Source organism: Manis javanica, chromosome 9 (assembly GCF_040802235.1).
Source record: "Manis javanica isolate MJ-LG chromosome 9, MJ_LKY, whole genome shotgun sequence".
In the NCBI taxonomy this organism is placed as follows: Eukaryota; Metazoa; Chordata; class Mammalia; order Pholidota; family Manidae; genus Manis; species Manis javanica.
The window spans coordinates 100,675,673-100,697,459 of record NC_133164.1 but is presented as its reverse complement, the minus strand read 5'-3'; the positions used below and the strand labels follow the sequence as shown (position 1 = coordinate 100,697,459).

General features: G+C 49.0%; 1 protein-coding gene across 1 annotated transcript in view; it reads right to left on the bottom strand.

The window, feature by feature from the left end:
* Positions 1–499: 499 nt before the first annotated feature.
* The window catches only part of ARK2C (arkadia (RNF111) C-terminal like ring finger ubiquitin ligase 2C), a 107,987-nt gene continuing 86,699 nt past the window's right edge, over positions 500–21,787 (bottom strand). Inside the window, exons 2-8 of the mRNA XM_017656837.3 lie at positions 20,693–21,008; positions 19,010–19,120; positions 14,406–14,535; positions 12,597–12,701; positions 12,197–12,292; positions 7,113–7,219; positions 500–6,644 (exon numbers count right to left, since the gene is read on the bottom strand). Coding sequence (XP_017512326.2) covers positions 6,527–6,644; positions 7,113–7,219; positions 12,197–12,292; positions 12,597–12,701; positions 14,406–14,535; positions 19,010–19,120; positions 20,693–21,008 — 983 coding nt within the window. The 3' untranslated portion in view covers positions 500–6,526. The remainder of the gene's footprint in view (positions 6,645–7,112; positions 7,220–12,196; positions 12,293–12,596; positions 12,702–14,405; positions 14,536–19,009; positions 19,121–20,692; positions 21,009–21,787) is intronic.

The window sequence follows — 21,787 nt, the reverse complement described above, 5'->3', positions numbered from 1 at the left end:
CTGACCCACACATGGAGAACAAACTCTAGACAACGCAGAGGACCTGAGTTTGGGCTTTTACAGAGGAATAGGAAATCCATGCCAGGTGTCAAAACCAACTTCCTTCTCTACTACAGACAAGCTGAGGAGGCCTCCAATTCAAAACACATGAGATCACCTCTGAAAATTGACCAAAAATAGGAACTTTTCCCTTAAGATCCATAAATGGAAATTTAGGAAACAGTTTAATTAGATCCACTGCATTGACAGATTCTTTGAGAGATAAAGACAGAAAAAAGAATAGTGGATAGGAGATGAGAAGGAGGAGGAAGAAGAGGAGGGGGGAGCGAAAGAGAATGGGGAGGGAGAAGGGAACCGGGGTAAAGGGAGAGAGGAGGAGGAAGATGCATGGGGAAGAGAACAGTATCACCTTACATCTTGGACAAACACAGGTCCAGGAGAGGTGTTCTGTGGACACGCCTCATTATGCATTAAAATAAGCACCCTGCACGAGTGAGGTGTAGTTAGCAATGCAGTTCATTTTTATTAGTTATAAATAAAGTACAAAAAAATCCACCAAAAGTGAATCTAAGCATTTACACAATTCCTAATGTCTCCACCTTTTCATTGATGCACTATTGCTTTAATAGTCATAATAAATATTCTTCTAGCTTTCTGCTATAAAATAGTCTATGTAGCAAAATGTTGCACAGCACAACAGAACAGAACAGCAGGAGGATTACAAAAAAGGACAATCAACACTGAGGATAATCCTTTCACTTACCAGAGGCAACCGAAGTCCCCCCTGGAGGGCCTGGAGGGGCTGGCTCCCTAGCTGAGACAGGAGCCAGGTCCAAGGCCAGGGGTGGGGCTGGGGAAGGGGAAGTGTGGGGTGAGACGGGTGGGGACAGAGGCGGTCAGGGCAAAGGGCCCTCCCGGCTCTGACCCCGAAGAGCAGCATAAGGCATGTCCACCCAGGAGCCCTGCCAAGGGGGCAGTGCCTGCCAGGCCTGGCGGTATGGTGGCTGTGCACCCCAGTGGGTGACTCCACAGGCCATGTCCAAGGAAAGCAGGTGAACAAGGCTCCAGGGTGGAGGCAGAAAGGGAAGCTGGGCAGGCAGCAGGCAGGAAACCCAGGGGACGGGATCCTAGTCCAGCCAGAACAAAGTTGGGGCTTAGGAATCTTACACGGGCCAGCTGCTCCTACAAGCCTGGCCAGGCAGTGTGGCAAATCTGGGTGTCCGCTTCCTCCCGCATCAGCACCATCCCAGGGGGCCTCATGTGGAGGGTGGTCTGCTCCACCAGGCAAAGGCAGTGATGTCAAGAGGCAAGAGGGAAGGATGAGCTGAAGAGGAAGGGAAGGAGGAATATGGGGCCGAGGCAGACATGCAGAGAGCACAGGAGTGACCCTCCCACTCCTGGCCAGGCTCCCAGCTGCTTAGAAGCTTCTCCAGGGGGTATGAAGTCCTCTCTCTCTTTTGACTCAAAGGCTTCTGGGCTCACCACTGTGTCAGGCCCTCCCCTAGCACTCTTCCTTGGGGGGCAGTTAGACTGGTGGCCACCACCTGTTCCCCACAGCAGCCCCTCCTGCCCAGAGCCCCCTGAAGTGATGGCAGAAGGCTGGCAAAGGAGGAGGTGCTAGAAGGAGAGACCACAGGCCCTGACTCTGTGCCCCAATCTGTTGTCAAGGGTGACACCTCAACAACAGGCCCTGAGAGATGATAGGACGGGGATGCCAATCCCAAAGGCCATGGGGCTTAGATTCTGCCTATCCTGTCCTGACATCTCACAGGACGTGGACCTTGTGACGTGCATGTCCTGTGCCCGGCGATACAGCCACCCATCTTGCCAACCTGTCACGGCAGTGTGCTTCATATAATAGGACAGGCCTTCTGGATGTCAACTTGAGCAGCCCCACTGTATACATTTTCAACCCCTCTCCTCCTTCTCTCTTGTCTTGTCTCTCCTTCCCTCCATCCTGCCCTCCTCCCTTTTCTTCTTCCTGAGAGGGTGAGAGAGCACAACACAGTGGTCTCTGCTGGATCTGTGTCATATTCGATCCAAGTCTGAGGGGCCCTAAAGACCCTTCAGTCACTCTTACCAGCCCAGAAAACAGACCCAAGTGGCTTGCTCAGGGTCACATGAAAATTGGCAACAAAGCTGGTCCCCCTGACCCCCAGTCCAGGGCTTATTCTAATCAGCCAGGCTCTTTGACTTTCAGCTGCTGCTGCTGATCATGTCCCAAGGGCCCAGTTCTGGAACCAGAGAGATTTGGAGCCCAGGTGGAGAGAGTGACCTCCAGCACCCTGGACCTTCCCCAGAGGACAGAGGCAGCAGGGCTGAGGTTGTGGGAAGGGCGAGGTAAAAAGGAAAAACAAGTTAATGATGGGGAGCTGGTGGGGAAGGGTAGCAAGTGAAAGGATTACCCCAGTCTGCTGACGAGTGCAAATTATACTTATATATGTGCTAAATACAGTCACTATATTGGAGTTTTTCACTAGATCACAGCATACAGAATCAAAAGTTTGCATTTCGTATGGAATGTATCCAAAGAGGCCAGCACCACAGTAGGACAGCTTGCAATCACACACCCTGATAGTTTGGACGAAATAAAGTTCGCGGAATTTTATTTAAAATTTTCATTTGTATTCCTAGTTGTTTGTCATCGTACCAAAGCATGCAAAGCATTCCACTCCCAGAAACAACGCCAAAATGAGGTAATAGGAGTAATAAAAAAAATTAGTATCCTTTCTAAATAAATAAATTATAATTAAAAATGCAAAACAACTATAAAAATAATTAAATAAGAACCCACGATATCTACAAGTTAGTCATAAATTATGATTGTTAAATATAAGGCATTTAAACTCACAAAACCCTGTAAACTAGCAACGTGCCATGTTTTTTGTTTTTTGTGGTTTTTTTTTTTTCATTTTTGTTTTTCTATCAGCTGAAATCGCTCTAGCATTTGCTCTACGCGCGCAGGAGATGAAACACGACGGGACCTGACAGACGTTGCTACAGCCCCACACGGGGAGTGTTTGCCCCGCCAGCAGGCAGGGACTCGGGGGATTTCTTCAGGACAAAAAAAAAATCTGGTGCTTTTTCTTCACCATTGAAAAAACTGTGCTTGTTCATTAGGCGTAAAGAGTTAAGAATACTTGCACGGAGGCTGGGAACATTTGCAGAAAAGGAGCTTGAGTCCCACCACAGGAGTGGGCAAGGGCTATGGGCCCAGGGTCTCACCTAGTGGAGGAGCCCAGCCCAGCGCCTCTGCAGAGGCCCTTGGCATTAGTTCCATTGATTGGTGTCTTCGGTGGACCCGCTGCGGCCAGGGCTGCTTGCAGCTAGGAGGCCCCGCTTGAATCCTGGGGCAGCTCTCGCCCCAGAAGGCACTCATGCGTCTCAGTCAAAAAAGGGTCTGAGTCCCTTGAGTAGAGCAGAAAGAGGACCCCGGGGTCTTCCCTCCCGGAGGTGGTGGGTGAGATGCTGAGGCCAGAGCCTGCCTCTTCTCCCCTCTTTCCAGGCTCCCGGACAACAGGGGAGGGGCCTCAAGGGAGCAGAGCACAGACCCCTCTCCTCTCTGCTCACAGGACTCTAGGAGCTGGGAGGGGCCAAGTCCACAACCCTTCTGGGGCCCACTTCCAGGGACAAGGGCCCCAGAGAGACGGGGAGGGGAAGGAGGCTTCAGGACCCAGAATCAGCAGCTGACCTCACACCTCTGGGTGGATCCCGCCCCAGTCAGTGCCTAATGTTAGCCTGGGGCACTGAGGGCCCCCAGAGGAGGAGGAGGAGACCAGCCCCTCGCTCAGCCTCTGAAACAGACCTTGGTACCCATAGGAAGTCATTTTCAGCAGCTCGGGTTGGCACACAGCCCTGCGGACTTGCAAGACGGGTTGGTCTTAGAGAGGATCAGACAATGTGCGTGTTGGAAGGAAACTGAGCAAGCATCCAGTCCAACCTCCTGTGTTACAGCTGAGGAAACAGGCCCAGAGAGAAGGGGGGTTTCTAGCATTGCGAACTTGGTCAGGTAAGGGCCAAGACTGCAACCTGGGATGTCAGAGCTCGTGCCATCCTGCCTGCGCACTGACTCCCTCAGCCTGCAAGCCTTTCAAACCAGCATCAGACAGAACAAGAGCCGGAGACTAAGAGGGGCGCAACCTTCCCTAGACCGCCCTGGCTCCCTCCAGGTCAAAGTAGGGTGGGGAGAATTCCCAGCTTCCATGGCGAACGAATTAGACACAGCAATACTCATGTCTGTCAGCCCCGCATCAGGCTTTTTCCTGTTTCTGCACTAGTGAATGTGCCTTGGCTCCTCAGCCAGACTGCAAGTTCCTCAAGGCAAGGATATTGTCTTCTTTGCTATTATCTCTCCCGTGCCTGCACCTGCAGGTGCTCAGTAAAGATTCTCTAGGACACCAGGGTATGGGTGCTGGAGAAGCCTTTCATCTAAGATCTTTGAGTAGACCTCCAACTGGAAATCACATTCCCCACTCTCTGCCTGCAGGTTCCAGAGCAGCCATGCCTCCCCCTGACAGCTCTGGTTGTGCTAGAAGGTTCTACCTCAAGCCAAAATCTGCCTCCCAGTCATTTTTCCCTATGGGTCCTGGTTTTACCTTTTGAAGAAGCAGTGCAAACTCAGATTTCCTTAACCTGATAGAATTTCTTCATACATGTAATTAGTATCCTGTCCCCCTCAGTCTTCTGTTATTGATACAAGGGCATGAGGCTGGGGTAGCAGTGAGGGGGTACAGCTTTGAGGGCAGTGCAAATGCAGGACAGGGAGAGCAGAACTCCAGCTGAGCTGGGGTTTCCCACGTATGGATGAAGAAAGTTGGGTGGGGGCTGGATCTGGTGGATATTTCCATCTCTGTCCTTCTGCCCTCCCACCTCTCTGTTCCCTTTGAGGTTCAGAAAAAGTGTGGGGTAGTGCAGAAAGATACACTATATACTATCTCTTGGAACTGACTTCCAGGTCTGTGTCTCCCCTGCCCCCACCCCAAACCCCAGGAGTCTCCCTGGAGGCAGCATGCCTGCAGCGGGCAGATCACATTACTTCTCACAATGTCCAGGTGAGGTAGAGGAAGTGGAAAGGGGGATGCACTGTTGTTTCTCCCCACTCTCAGGAGAAGGAAACTGAGGCACAGAGAGAGGAAGTGACTTGCCCAAGGTTATCAAAGAGTCAGAGAAAGAGCCAGAAGCCAGGCAAACTAAAACCCAGTTTTTTAAGCCGGGCCTCCTAAACCCAGCCAACACGGTCTCAGGGCCAGGGCCATCTCTGAGGGGTCCCATCAGGATTTGAGGGGTCCCATCAGGTTTTGAGACATCCCAAGGGAAGCAGAAGGTCCTCCTCAAGATGCGCGGTGTTGGACTTCAGCCCCTGAGTGCTAGCTGAGAGCACGTTGGCCAAGACCAAGTGCCCATCACCTATGCGGTCTGATCTTCCTCCTCCAGTTAATTTTTTGCATAGGGAGGCAGTGGCCAATTGCCTCTTTGTGACAGGGCTTGAGCACAGCCAAAAAGGAAGTTGGTGGGGGCGGGGACTCCATCCTGGCTCTGAAGAATACAAGGGCTCCTCTTACTGAAGGCCGGCCCCTCCCCTGGCTCACTGTGGAACTGGGGGATGGCAGGAGCTAGGTACATGGGCTCTGGGACTGGGGAGCCCTGCTTCAAGACAGAATCCCCCCTGCCCGTACTCAACCCCTGCCTTCCCCATGCTGGCTAGGCCCCTCAGAGGCCCATCTAAGACCCTCATCTGCTCCTTCCTAGTCCCCCCTTTCCCAGAGCCCCCCTTCCACACTCCGTGCACTGTAAACATGATAAAAACAAAAGCAAAGGAAAAAACAAAACCCAAAACAAAACAATAACACCCCCTCCCACCCCCCAAGCTGGGTGAAAAAAAAATCATCCTTTTTCACCGTAAACAGGATTTGGCTTTTTTTTCTTCACCTTTGATTCCTTTTTCCTTTTCTCTCCTAAAGACGGGAAGATATGGGCTGTCGTTGGTTGGTTCAGTCAGGCACCAAAACAAGAAACTCAATGAGAAATATTTGGTGCGGATTCGGTAATAGCGACATGTCCACCACAAGATGACAGAGCACCACACACGACATTTTTCTTAAGCTAACATGCTCCGGCTGCCATCCACAGAAATAGCTAGAGACCCCTACATGGTTTCTACGTGGTCGAGAGGTATATACACAATCCCTCCAAGGACAGGACTGAGGGGCCGGCCTATCAGCTGGGGCCTTAAGCATCCCATCTAGGTTCTCAGCCGGTGCGCCGCCCTCCCCAGCCCTGCTCTGGGTGGCCAGCCGCCCCCCGCGGCGAGGAGGTGGGTGGGGCAGTCACCGCTCTGCATGGGTGGCCTCCACCACCCCCTCCTCTCCCTCAGACACTGACACCACCAACTGCTCTTTCCACAAAATGTGCTTGCAGGCTTTTCCTCTACATCAAATGGCTCAGAAGGCAAAGTTTGGCTGCAAGGGCTATGGCCATGGGGGGACCTGGTGAAGGAAAATGGGGCATCCGCTGGCTAATTCCTCCCTCAGCTGTCAGCTCCCAGTTGTGTCTCAATGTCCACTCGGCAGATGGGGCATTTCTTGCTCATGGCAAGCCACTGGTCCACGCAGAGTTGGTGAAAGAGATGCATACAGGGTAGGCGCCTGGAAGAGAGAGGGAGTGTCAGAGGAAGGGTCGAAGGGAAGGGGCCTGGGGCTGCACCAGGAGCTGAGGACCTGGAGACTCACACCCAGACCAGGGGGCACTGGCCGAAGAGGGTGTGGGGAGCCCTGGCCCTGAGGAAGGCTGTGGCTGGAATGGGAAGTCCTGACAAGGAAAAGCCCCACGGCCCTCCTCCTCCAGGAAGCCCTTTCAGATCAGCCTGAAAAAGCCATGACTTTGTCTTAGACACAGCCAGGCCCGATATCATTGTCCTTTTACACTCTCTGAACACAAATCCACACCACAGGCACCACACATCCAGAATGCTCCACACCCACCCTCCCAGAACAACCACAAAGCACCCACGGCACAGGCATAAGCAAACAAGCCCGCCACCCTGACACAGGGCACCTGACTGATCACCACTACCCTGGGGGGGAGGGAGGCGGAACCCAGAGGCCGGCTCCTACCTCACGTCTTCTCCATCTTCCAGCATAGACAGACAAATTGTGCATTTCTCGTCGGTGTCCGACTCCTCCCCCTCGTCCTTCTTGCCCTTGCCATCCTGGGGTCTGCGCTGTGAGAGGTAGAGGAGGAGCAGTCGTCACCTGGAGCACACTCACCTGATGGCCATTGTCTTCCACCCACAGCCTCCCCATCCCTTGATACCCAGACTTCCGTGCTCTCCGCAGGCCTGCTCCCTGCCACCTCCCCAGCCTCTCCCCCTTGCTACAAGATACAGAGGGCTAAAGCCAAGCGATAAAGAGGACAAGAGGACTTTACTTTTGTTTCCCCAGGCAGTTTACGTCCCAGGCATAAACTTTATGCTGACCCAGGGGGCATAGAGTTTAGAAAGAAATTGGGTACCCATTGAACTGATTCTTTGCAAAACTGTGTCTGGTGCACAAACAGCTCTCCCCTTGTGCTGTCCACTCCCCTGTACATCCTTTCCAATCCCTGCCTCCAGGCATCTCCCTCTACTTTTGGGTCCAGCATGCTTCATCCATCCATTCATCCATCCATCATTCCATCCACCCATCCTTCCTCCTTCCAACCTTCCTCCCTCCCTCTGTTCCTCCCTTTCTCCTTTCCTCTTTCTCTCAACTAACATCTCTTCATTTATTCATTCATTACTGGATGATGGCAAAATTCCCGCCCCTGGCATTAACCCCTATAACTTTACCACAAGGTTATTTTATGTGGTTGGATCTCTTCCTATCCATAAAGTTCCTTTAAGATGCGCTCTAGTTCCAACACAAGGTTAGGCTTTATGCAGGCATTCTATTTATACTCGTTGACTTTAATTGTTTTATTTTAAATTCTATGCTAATTATTTGAAAATAGTTGACTACTTTGTAAAAAGTTCCAAGTGTTTGGATGGCGTAGACCATGGCTCACCTTTCGTTGGATGCTTCCCCACACTTAGCCAAGTACCAGGCCCACCACTGATGCTTTAAAAATATTCTGGTGAGGAAAGAATCTAATCACTGAGTGAAATCAGCCCACCCTCCTTGTTCCCAGTTCCATGCTGTGTAGTGAAACAGTCTGATAATACCCATGGGAAGAAAACGAGCCCTCTGTCCCCTCTCCAGCGATAAGCAGACTTAGAGATCATTTGGCCAAAAGAAAAATCTGAAGCGTCACAAGATGAAGACCACCCAGAGAATGACTATGACCCGGAGCCAGGCCTAGACGCCAGGTCTCCCCCTCTGGTCCCTGGTCCTAAGCTCTGGCGTTCCTTAGTCTGACACAGTCTGTGGAATAGTGTAACCTCATGGCGACATACAGGATAACCTATGCCTTCTGCTCTACACCCCCGTGCACTCTACACCCCAACGCAAACCATGTGAGGCTACTGCAGTCAGGCTTCCCTTATCCAGAACCCAGAAAATCAGAATTACAACTGTAGTCCCATATAACTAACTGTTGTGGCTTTTTAAGTATGAATGAAGTCATGATGATGTGCCTGCCTAAAAGTCCAGCTGTGTTTGTGGCGGCCTTTTATTATCGGCATTCAAGAAAAGGTATATTCCATAAAAGACACCACTAAGACTCACCTCCTTGCCTATTTTCTATTGTTTTTGCTCCCACCATTATTCATTATTTCCTTTTTATACAGCTGACTCTTGAACAATGCAGGGGTTAGGAGCACTGAGCCCCTGTGCAGTCAAAAAGTCACATTTAACTTTTGAACCCCCCAAAAGCTTAACTATTAATAACCTACTGTTGGCTAGAAGCCTTACCAATAACATAAAGAGTCAATTAACACATATTTCATATGTTATATGTATTATATACTGCATTCTTACAATAAAGTAAGCTAGAGAAAGGAAAATGTCTTTTCAAGTTGTTGCAAATCTCCAAAAAATGTATCTAATACGTTTATTGAAAAATATCTATGTATCAGTGGATCCGTGCAGTTCAAACCCATGTTGTTCAAGGGTCACCTGTAGTCAGTCATTTTAACTTGGTATTCTTAGTTTTACTCTGGCTAATCTATGTTTCTTTAAATTATTCTTTCTTTTCAAATCTTATCCCATTTTCTCTTTTTTATTTTCAGTTTTTCAGGTTGTCTGTTGTCTTCTCCTTTCATTATTTATGTAATTTTTATTTTAACTATAACATTTTCCAGCATTTTTAATTTAATATTTGTTTTATCCCTCTTGTCCTTTCTCCTCATTTTTATTAACATCCCTTTTTCACTTTGATGTTATTAATTTTAATTTTGTATATTGTTTCCCTACCTTTTCTTAATTCTTATTCTTTTTATATTTTTCTATTTGACTATATAGTTTTTCTATTTTTTATTCTTATCATATCATGACTATTTTTAAATATCTTTTTTGTTTTGTCCTTTAATAAAAGTTTACAAATTTGTATTACTTTACTCTCAGGTTAAATTTTTTCAGTTTCTTTTCACTTTTTATTTGGGTCCTACACGTTATCATCTCACATTTTTAGTTCTTCTCATTCTTTTATAATATTTTTCTTCTCTTAATTCTCCCTTTCTTCTCATAATTTTTTTTACCTCAACTCCTTATCTCATTGGTTGCGTCCCTTTTTCCTCATCATTCCTAGTGTTTGTTCTTTTCCTGTCTCCTCACAGCCAGTTGCCCTGATGGCAGCTGAAGTGTGTGGCCCTGGCCGGAGGGAGCACCCCCTGGCCGGGAACGTGAACCTACTCCAGGGTTCCTGAGTACACCTCTCATTCCCTTCCATATTCTTTTCCAATAGCCTAATTCTCTCCCTCCAGAGAATGATCATTTTTCCCATCATCACTGACATGGGACATACTGTCTTCATGACATCATCAATGTGTCCACATGATCAGATGACACCTTAAGTACAAAAATACTGTCATTTCCTGTATTAACATGCTATCCATGTCTGACGCAGAGTAGATACTCAGTAAATGTTGTTTGAAATCACTTATAGATAAATCCAAAACCTCTATGAGCTGCTGCACAGACCGAGATGCATGATCTTTGACATTGACACCATGAGCACCTGGGCAAACTTAGAGCAAGTGATTCTCCTTTCAAAGAGAGAGCAGTCCATGGTTCCTGACCACTCACCGGGTACCAGGCACTGTAGCAAACTATGTATATGCCCCACTGACTCTCCAGAGCATATCTTATGATGACCACTCATATGTCAGTCCCATTTTACATTAAAAAGCACAGGGAAGAGGCCAGAAAAGCCAAGTAAGTTGTCCAGAGTTTATACAGCTATCTTGATGGCTATGGACTGAATGTCTGAGCTCCTCCTACAAATTCATAAGGTGAAGCCTTAACACCCCTGCCTCATCCCATAATAGTATTAGGAGGGAAACCTTAATTGCCTGTTTATCCATATGTGAGAGTGGCCTTTGGGATGGGAGGTGGGGTCTTTGGGAGGTAATTAGATTCAGGTGAGGTCACAAAGGTAGAGTGCCTGGAATGAGAGATTAGTACCCTTATAAGAAGAGAAAAAGACACAAGTCTGCTCTCTCTGCCATGTGAGGATGCAGCAAGAAGGCATCTGCCTCCAATCCCGGAAGGGAGTCCTCACTGAGACCTGAATCTGACAAGGCCTCGATCTTGGACTTCCTGGCACCTCCAAAACTGTAAGAGATAAACATCTGTTGTTGGAGTCACCCAGTTGACAGTATTTTGTTACAGCAGCCCAAACAAAGAAGTGAGTGAAACTGAAATGCAAAACTGGCCCTGTTTGACTCCAATATCTAGAGCTCACAACCAACCACTGCACCCCAGGGCCTCTTGAGGAGGTGAAGATGGGCTCTGGCTTGACCACAATGAGCATTTTCCTGCTCCAAGTTTCTCAGCGCTTGTCAAGATTCTAGTCCTTAATTCTTCGAAGTTATTTATTTGTTTTCATATTCTGTAGACTTAATTTTGTAGAGCAGTTTTGGTTAACATGAAAATTGAGCAGATAGCACTTCCCATTTCCCTTCCCCTCTCAACACACACATAATTTGCCCTGTTATTAGCATCTTGCATCAGCATGGTACATCTGTTACGAGTGATAAACCAATAGTGATAACACTATTATTTAAAGTTCCATAGTTTACATTAAGTTCATTCTTTGTGTTGTGCATTCTATGGATTTTGACAAATACACTGTTATATGCCCACCATTACAGTAACATACGAACTAATTATACTGCCCTTAAAATCCCATGTAATCCACCTGTTCATTCATTGATCCCTCCCCCAAAGTCCCTAGCAACAGTGAGTCTTTTTACTATCTGGTTTTACCTTGCCAGGAATGTTACACAGTTAGATCATACAGAGTGTAGCCTTTTCAGGCTGGCCTCTTTCACTTAGTAATATGCATTTAAGGTCTCCTCATGTCCTTCATGGCTTAAAATAACTCACTTTTTAGTATTCCATTGTATGGACATACCATAGTTTGCTTATGCATTCACTTATTGAAGGACATCTTGGTTAATTCCAAAATGTTTTATTTATCTGAATCAAAACTTTTTTGTTTTTAATTTTAACTCATATCCCTGAGCTCCAATCCTACTCCAGATTCCTGGGCAATAATCCTGGAGAGTCTACCTTTTCAGGTTTAGGGTAGAACCTGTGCATTTGTGGCTTTAAAAGCTCTCCAGGTGGTCCTGGCTCTCAGGGAGGAAACTCCTTCTCCGAAACCTTAATTGCCTATTTATCCATATGTGAGAGTGATCTTGAATTCCTTTCAAAGGCCAAAAGTCATTTTCAGTGCAGGTGCTCCCTGTGCTCACCTCCCTCAGACACAAGCATTCATATCCCTGTACCCATACCTAATGTACCCACTCACAAGTCGACATGCACACACATACCTAGCCCTCCTCCTTTACTGGTGAGATCCCCAGCCCCCCACCCCCGCCTCCCCTCTTGGTCACACCTGGCAGTAACAAGAGAGAAGACCCTGGGAAGGTATCACAGCTTCAGAGCATCTAACCAAAGGCTTCCAGATTTTGGACTCTACAGACAATAAGGCCAAGATCAACTAGACAACCTAAAACCCCTCCCCCTGACTATGCAGACTGACCGGCTGGCAGACTCACCTTCTTATACTTGTGGGGGAAGGTGAACCTCTCAATGGTGTTCTGTACAGCTCCCCGAGTCACATTTCCCAACCTGTCCTCGAGTTGCAGCAGCTCCTGCAAAGAGAAAATGTGGATGTGTGTACACTCAGCAAGTGCAGACACACAAACACACACACATGATAAGGACGAGGGGCCCTGGAAGGTGTCAGCAGGAAGCATTCACATAGCCGTTGGGAAGAACTTGCCTGATGCTGAAAGACCACAATATCTCCACTTGCGCTCTCTCTCTTAATCGCCACACGGAGGCCTCCCCCACTACCCATGCACCACCCACCAGCAGGGGGAAGGGAGAGGGGACAAAGAACAATAATGGCATCTCCACCAACCCACTTGGAGCTGGACAGAAAGGTGGGTGTACCTCATAGCTCTCCCGCACTGCAGAGGTGTGTCTGTTGGGGTTCAGTCCCTGGAGAGCAAGGAAGTGAAGCTGAGGGTAAGGGTAGTTTCGGATTTCATGGACAACCTGTTGGGGAGAAAATGCCTTGGATAGGATTCAGGCTCCATGAGCCCCTCATCCCACCCTCCTCCCATCACCGCCAGTAGGCACACCCCCAGACTCCACAGACGGAAGTGCTGCCCTTCCTTCTCTTGCGCCCTCCTCCTCAAACCAAGCCTGTGCTGGACCAGCCCCAGACAGAATAACAAAATCAGCGAAGTAACAGCGAACCTCATTGGGTGTTTATGTGATGACAGGCACTGTTCTAACAACTTCCCATGACTCATAATTATCTCATGTAAGCTTTGTGGGTGCAACTATTATCCCCATTTTACTGATAGGGTAAATCAGCCACACATAGATGGAGTGACCCAAGTTGTGCAACCAAGCGGCAGAGCTACAATTTCAAACCCAGGCTGTTGGGTGGCAGAGTCCACTTCATTCTCCTCTTTTTGCATTGTGTCCAGGGCACGGACCAAAGCCTGACTAGGGTGGGCAAGTAAGCACACAAAATTTAAGGAGAAACCAAAAGATTCGAAAATCAGGGTAAATAATATTTTAATGCAGTATCTTTTTAAGTCTAAATTAAAACAAAAAAAATCCATAATGAGCAAAATAACAAAATTTTAAATAAAGACAGGATCTGACTTTGTACTTGCACGGCCCTGCCTCACCCACCTCACCCTGGCCATGGCTGAGGCAGAAGGGCCAGATTCCCATTACAGCTCTTCAACTTACTGCGTGACCCTGGGCCTGTTACTTATCCTCTTTATGTCTCCATTTGCCAATTGGTAAAATAGGGATAATACCCTTTTGTGTGGGATTATTGAGAAGCTTAAATGATATAATTCTTGTTAAGTGCTTAGAACAGTGCCTGATATGTAGTAACGACTCAATAAATGCCAGCTTTTTTTCTTAGGAGATGAAGCTTCATAATACAAATCATAGCACCTCAGAGCTGACAAGGGCTTCGGAGATCAGTTGTCCAAGCCTCTCATTTTGCATAAGGAGACCAGGGTACTGAGTGGTTAAGGGCAGGGGCAAGGCCGCAAGGGTGGAATTATGCTTCAGGGCAGCAACAAGAAGCGATTTTCAATCACTCTTTTGCTGCTTTAATGGAATGTCTTTGCCTTCATTCCATGCAGCTTGCAATGCCCAGGACACCAATCCCACCTGATCCTCTGCAGTCTCAGCACCCTGCAGTGACTGGCCACCCTTTGCAGGCAGGACTGGATATTTTTGTCCTTCACACCAGCCCTGTGAAATGGGCATCTTCATCCCATTTCTTAGATAGGTAAAATCAACCCCCAGGGAGGCGCTGACCCCAGGAAATTAACTAAACAAGGTTTGTGGGGCCCAGGGACTACCCTGCTGGCTCATGGCCCTGAGCCTCTTCCCTACAAACCATACCACTCCTTTCTACTCCTCCATGCCCACCCAGGCCTTCAGCAGCACTAGCTTTAGTTCTGCAGGTTCCATTTCTTTCTCCCTCAAGCAAGAGAGGAAATAGGAGCTAGGAAGTGGGGGTAGCAGTTGGCCTACCTGGGAGCTGCACACAGGGGAGCTGGACACAGGGGAGCTGTTACAGAAGGGAGCTGCACACAGGGGAGCAGGGGCACAGGGAGCTGCACACAGGGGCATAGGACACAGGGCGCTGGACACAAGGGAGCCTCAGGTCTCAGCTGGCAGGCAGCAGGGAAGTTAGGGGCCTGGTGGAGCCCTCTCACTCACCATCTGCGTGGAGGAGGAGCTTCTGGGAAAGTGGTGCATTCGCGGAGTGGCCAGGTAGTGCTGATAGTGCTGAGGGATGGGCCGCACCTGGAACTGGGCAGGACTCAAGCCGGCATCCACGCTGAGATCCCTGCAGGGACACAGCTACAGTGAGCACAGAGCAATGCGATCCAGCTATCCTCCACTGAAGGGACCTCAGACATCTGCAAACTGCCAGAACTGCAAGGGCCTGGGCCTCACCCAGCACTTCCCCTCTCTTTATACCAAAGTAAACTGAGACTCAGAGAAGTAAAGAGTTCTGCAAGGTCTGAAGGGGCTACAACAGTCTGGGCCTCATAAAACTGCTTGAAGCTAGCTCACGAATGCTTTCTGCCAAGACAAAGCCCATCCCTGAGAAATGCTGAAAGAATCCAGATAGAGCTGGTCAGGGATGCAGGACAAAGAACAGACAAGCCCAGATGACGGGCAAGGAAGAGCAGAGACCATGTCTTCACCACTTTGAGAGAACCCCAGAAGGGGATGACTACAGTAGGGAGGCTAGAGAGCTACCTGGACCCCAGCCCCCCACTCCTGAAAGTACAAGAAATCTCATTTCACTGAAAGCTTCATCAATTAATGCAACTGAAAAGGAGCCAGGGCTCCTTGGGAAACTGCTAATTTCAGGTCTGGGGCAGACAATATGAAAAATGAGAAAGAACCTTTTGTGATAACTGAAAGCAAGGAAGTTATCAAGGTAATGTCAGCAGGACTTGGGAACCACAGTGAGGGAGTTCTCATTGGCCGGAACTTGGACAATCTGCATGTCAGCAAGCATGATGCAATAGATTAAAAACACAGCAACAGGCTCAAATCCATGAGAGTGAAATGATGCTAAAGAAAATCAGCCCTTTGCAGGATTTTAGGAGTCAACTCTCCACTCTGAAAATTAGTAAATCAAAGGGAAGAATCAAATGTTTATCCCGCCCTTCCTCTAGTAACTTCAGGCTACCCAATGGTTGAAGAAGGGAAATTTCTCTTTATAATAAAATTTTCAAGCTGATAAATGAGTAAGGGATGATTGAATTATTTGTCCGCTTTTCGCATCCTCTAAGGAAATAAGGGCTCCGGGCAAAGATTGCTGACTGACATCAGGAAAGGACAGACAACCAGCTTTCTAGCTTCTGCTGGAAAAACACACCAACTATGGATTTCTTTCTGCTAAGAAATGAGTTGAACCTGAATCTGCTGAAGCCTGGATCTGAGTGCTAATGTAGAGGGAACAAGAGACACTCAGAGCCATCTTAAGGAATACCAGCACACAGTGGAGCCCGTGAAGCCCAGAGAAAGAGGACTCTACAGAAAAAACAGCCTGGATTCCTCAACAGATGCAATTTAAAACTATAGAAGACATGAGAGGCATTAAAAGAATTTCTGCTCTGGGCTGTGATGTATATCATGATGTGTGTGTGTGTGTGTGTGTGTGTGTGTTTATTTATTTCCTATATATATATCAGCCAGATTCCCTGGAATAACTCCTGATAAGTCTATTTGGGAAATGAGCTAAACTCTTGGAGCCAGTTGGAAGCAAATTTTGAACTCTCCTAAACCAGCCCATCTCTTCTGCAGGCCCATCTGAGGGGTGCAGTGCCTTATCCCTTATCCACGGTCCTTGGCTACCCAGTTAGGGCCAGCGGGTCTCTGACCTTTGCCTGGGCTCATCCCTCTGACCTGTCTCAGAGAAAGGAGTTCCATGGGGCACCCTCACATGGCAGAGGCTCTGACTCTTGGCATTTACCCAGCAGTCTTGGGGAACCCTGCAAATGCAAAGCAGCGAGGAGACACTCAGGGAATTCTACCAAGAGCAAAGTCTCAAGGAACTTGGAACAGAGTTCTCCCAATTCCAGGAATGCTAACTGGAAAAGTAAAGGCCCCCTGGCCCCCAGAGGACTGGGATGATCTGCCCAGGGGGGCCTGGGCGGGCCCTGGGACCCCTCTCTTATCATCTCACCAGAAAACTCCTTCCTATACCCAGGACATCTCTGGACAGGGGATACTCTCTGCCACCAGTCTGTGAGAACCCGGCTGAGTTTTGAAAGGGGCCATAAAAATACCCTCAGGCCTAAAACCACAGGGTTAACCCAGAATGGTGCCCTGGAGATTTCTTGGATGTTGTCTCAATACATAGTTTTTGTCATTTTTGCCTGAACATCAAAGTGAACTGTATTTCCCACCACCAATGGCCTTGCAGCATGGTGCAGTTGGTTGCTGCACAAATCCTCACATTCTTCCCAGGTTGCTCGCCCTAAAAAGTGCTGGCACCATCTTGCAGGCAAGTCTAGGCTTTGCTAAGGCAAGGCTGCCTGCAGGGGGAGGACAGTAGGAGCTTCTCAACCCCTACGCACCCTCTCCACAGGTCCAGGGCTCCCTGGAGGCCTCCCAATGGGCAGGGCTTGGGCTGGGTGGTGGAGGAGGGTGCAGTCCGAACTGGGCATCGGAGTTGGAGCTTCCAAGTCGGGACTGAGTCAGAGGAGGGACATGAGGAGGACAGAGGCCTTGGAGTGGTTCAAGGTCATGGTCAGGTTATCAGGCATGGGCCAGAAAGGGGAGTGTGTGGAATGTATCCCCCAAAGCCTGCTGCTGCCACACACTCTCAGGCCTGGATGCGCAGCTGAGAAAAGCTGCCTGGGTAGGGTAAAAATACCCTAAAGTAAGGGGGACAGGCCAGGCAGCCTCCAGTCTGGGATTAGACAAGGGCAACTGGGGTGTCCCAACTCCTGGAATGACCTAGAGCAAAATTCAGTGGTTTCTGGTGGTTCTCCAAATGAAGGAGGGCAGGTTGCTAACATTCTCTCCCCATCTCCTTTCTCCCAAGGTCCCATGCAGGGAGTAATAATTGCCCCTCCTCTAACCCTGCTGATCTAATTTCCAGACGGCACATCTGCTGGTAGGAGAAGCCTCTCTGGACAAGTGGGCTGGGATGGTGTGAGTATGAGCAGTTACAGAAGGCCCTCGCCACCACGAGGCTGGCCCTCGCAGGAGCAGAGTTAACTACGAGGAGGGGAAAGGTTTGTCTCCTCCTCCGGAAAGGGCTGCCTACTTGGGAAGTGGGGACAGGACAGGCAGAAAGCTCCCAGCAGTGGCCCCAGGTGGGACTCAGGGCAGGGCCTGCTGGGACACCGACCAGTTCTCCCTGAGCCTCAGTCTTTATGTTTCTCGGGGCAAGAGAGGATCAGGACTGCAGAGTGACTGAAACAGGTGAAAAGGATGAGGAGAGCTGGCTAAAGAAGGCAGGGAGAGCGCCTGCGCTGCTGCTGCTGACACCTCTCCAGGACAGCGGTCACCTGTCACCTGGCCAGGCCCTGTTGCCATGTTGAACCTGGTATGTATTCAAATTACATAGTATGTTGGATTGACTTGACTGCTGAGGGACAGAATTCAATCTAAACTGCAATTGAGTCTTCTAATAAAAATCTTCTAATTGGAAAAAGGCTGGCTGGAGTTGGCTGGGGCGCAAGCTATCTTTTCAGAGAGTGTTCAATTTAACAGACTCTACCTGAGGACAAGAAGGGCTAGAGGTATTGGAACAGTTCAAACAACTGCACCTGGAAACACCTCTGGCATTCAGTCAACCAGAACTATCCTGCTGTTGAATCATCCCTGGGTGTCCAGTCCCAGGTTGCTCCCAAAGGTACCCTTCACAGAGCTAGTTTGCCAGACTAACTGGCTGAAAATAATACAACTATACATCTGGTTGCTTTTGTTTTTGCTTTTTCTTTTTCAATAATCTATCCCTTTCCACTGAGGGTTTTGTTTATTTGTTTTTACATTCTTTAAAAAAAAAATCTTTATCTCAAAATTGCACAGACAGCATAAGGAATTCCTGGATACCCTTCACTCTGATTCCCCAACTGCTAATACTCTACTCTCTCCATGCACGCATGCAGACACACAAGCACCCATTTCCCCATGATTTTTATTCTGAACTATTTAAAAATAAGTTGCAGGCATGATGCCCTGTACTGCTAAATACTTCAGTGGACTGCACATCTTTTTCATGTGTTTGGGTGTTTGGGTCTGACCCTAGTTTAGGTCAGCCCTCTCCTGAGCTAGAACCAGAAAGTCAGCTAGGATGGAGGATCCAAAGCCAACAACTCCACATCAGCACCTCTGTCTTGATTGTGGGAGACTTCGCAGAGGCTGGTTGCCTGCAGAGACACCACAATAAAGCCCTTCCTCTCCCCAGTTTCTCTCCCCACCCGTACCTCCAACCCTGCAGGCTCTGTCTCTGTGAGCCTGTTTCTGCCTGGCAGGCCCTGGCTCTTCTCTGTGGATCTCTCAAGGCCCGCCCCCTCAGGGAAGCCTTCCTGATTATCTTAGCTCCTGAGACTCTCTCTTCTGCCTTCCTCCCAGGGCACTGGTTTCCAGCCCTCACAGAGCATGCAAAATGTTTTGTATCTCTGTCCTCTCCTCCCCTGCAGGACCTTAAGCTCTTAGGCCCACAGAAGGGCACCCAGCTACATCTGAGCTAATTGCTGGAAGTAGGCCCAGTGGGGAACCATCTGGGCCTGAGGGTGGCTGGGGGCAGGGTCACCTCCCTCCCTCCCCCAGGGATCCCAAAGACTCACCAGTCAGTGCCCTCAGCCAAATACCTGGGCTGAGGTGTCTGTAGTTGGTGGCCAAAGTCGAAGCTGGGGTGGAGGCGGTGGGGATGGACAGACACGCGCTCTTGACTCCGCCTGCACGGGAAGGGAAGGAGGGCCCAGGACGTCAGCGCCGCCCACAGCCTGCCCAGCTCCCAGGAGCACTGGGCAGTCCTCGCCAGCCTGAGCCACAAGTCTACAGAGCAGTGGGCTTTATTCCTCTCCCCAGAGTCCAAGGAAGCTTCCCAGCTGGGCAGGAGCCAATAACTCAGACATTCCTGCTGTCTCCGGGCTGCCCACTGCACTGAGGCCTCTCCCTGGGTGTGTCTGCTGTGGTCACCTGGCCCCACCCAAATGCTCACATCCTCTGCTCCTCCTCCTACTCCCCTCTGAAAGTGGGAGGCTGTCTCTGAGACTCACAGATGCGCCTCCTACAGGCTTGCCCACCTCTCTGCACCCCACTGCTCCAGCCATGCTCTTCTCTCCTGCACCCTTCTCCACACTCTTCCCAGCTTTCATGGCCCAGGTCACAGCTTCCTCCTGCAGGAAGACCTCCCTGAACATTCCAGTCGTGGTGACCTCTCCTCCCTTTGGCCTTCTACAATACTCCCCTTCTGTCCCAGGCACCCCAACGCCTACAGTCATCATAGATGCTTCTTAGGGCCTTAGAGATCAGCTAGTCCAGCAATTCTCAAACTCTGCTCCAAGCACCCCTGGGAGTCCCCAAGACTCTTTCACGGGTTTTGTGAAGTCAAAACTATTTTCATACTAATATTATGATGTTTTTGCTTTTTTACTCTCATTCTCTCCCAAGTGAACAGTGGAATTTTCCAGAAAATACATGTAATCCTCCAACAGACTGATTACAGAAGAAGACATGAGAACACAGCTGTCTTCTATTAAGCCAGGCATTAAAGAGATTTGCAAGTATGTAAAAAATGTCACTCTTCTCACTAGATTTATATATAGCCATTTTTCAAAAAGATATTGGCATTAAGATATGAGTTTCTTATCATATTTTTTAATAAATTAATAAATACTTTAAGAATTTCTCATTTTTAATTGCTAATATGGTATCGGTAGTTATAAACCATATAAACAGAAGTTTGTTGTAAATCTCCATGATTTTTAAGAGTTTAAAGGGTGCTGAGACAAAAATGTTTGAGAACCACTATCTAATCCAACTCTTCCTCTTGACAGTTGAGGCTCAGAGGTAAAGTGACTTGCCCAAGGTCCCACAGCTCCTTTGGATAAGTGTTGTCCAATTTTACTCTCCCTTTGTTCCAGAGCAGGTCTCTCCAACCAGACTATGGGCTGTTCGAGGGCAGGGCTGAACCAGCCACACCTTTGGTATCCCTTAGGAATCTTGGGTGTCAGAATCAGGTAATCATGAAGCTAGAGGAGACATGAGGGGTCCCCTAGTCAAATCTCCTATAGCACACAAAAGTCTATGCCTGCATCTTAGATTACACCCTTCCCTGAATTTGGGTGATGTAAGAAGGACACATATTAGCTACAGAGGGAACCCATGTGAAACCAGTGCTTCTAACCAGAGCAAAAACTGCCTCCTGCACAGAAATCAACTCGGTGACAGCTGGCCAAGCCTGGCAGAGTAGAAGCCCCGTGTCCTGCCCTATGCACCGCCCCACCCCGTTCCTGAGCGCCCACCTAGGGTGCGAGACGAGCCTTCGGTGCTGGGCTTCCAGGAGCTGCTGCTGCAGGAGGTATTGCTGGTGCAGGGCCTGAGGTAGGAAGGAGGGACCTGTGACGTCCTGGAACTGCAGGGTGGGCAGCGGAGTTAGCGACTGGTGCAAGGCGCCGCTGTGCTGGTGGGCCGGGGCCATGTGGGCGCTGAGGCCCGGCTGCGACTGCACGGGGTGGGCCAGGGGGAAGTCGGGCGCCAGCTGCTGTGGCTGTGGGGGGCCCAGGTGGAAGTGGCGGCAGGAGGTAGCGTGAGGATGCTGAGACCTTTGAAAAGGGGCACCTGGAGAGGCAAGCACAGAGGAGACGCTGTGAAGACCAGCCCCGCGCCCCTCCCCACAGGCCCCGTTCCTGCCCCGGGTCACCCTGCAGCTGGTGAAGCTCAGGACCTTCACTGGAACCCAGCAAAGTCATCGCTGTATTCTACCTATGGTCATCTTTAATGCTGCCAAGTAAAGGCTCTGTGTGTTGTGTGTCGGAGTGGGGAGAAGTGTTTTGTTTACTGAATAAGTAAGCATCCTTTTAAAGATGAACACACTTGTTAAAGGAGTTTTAAGGTCCCTCAAGGCAGTTTGGCTTCCTTGAATTAGATTACTCCCATGCAACTTCATTGAAACTACTACCTTTTTAAATAGATGCCACCTGGAGAAAACTGAGTCCAGCCTAGCCAAGCTCTGCCCGTCACTGAAGCCTTGGCTAGCTGGTACTTAGTCCAGAGGGACCCACAGTTTCCAGAGGGAAAGCAACCAGAAGTTGTTTTCCATGCTGTTTTAAGGAGAGAAAACTGATCATGCAAAACATGTTTATTTAAATATTAATTGATTTGTTGTAATTCATTTAAAAGCAAACATTTCCAGGAATAAACTGGGCTTGGGCTACATTTAATCTAGTTTCCACTATTTCTGTAAGTAAAATTGACTTCAAAGACAAGAAAGCCTTACACATTCTCTGTGAGGAAAGATCCACTCTCAGCACTGGCCTCCTTCGATAAGGCAAGGAAGAGGCTGTAGCACTTCAGAAAGGTTTGCAGAGGCTTCCTGCTCAACATGGCAGATTCAACAC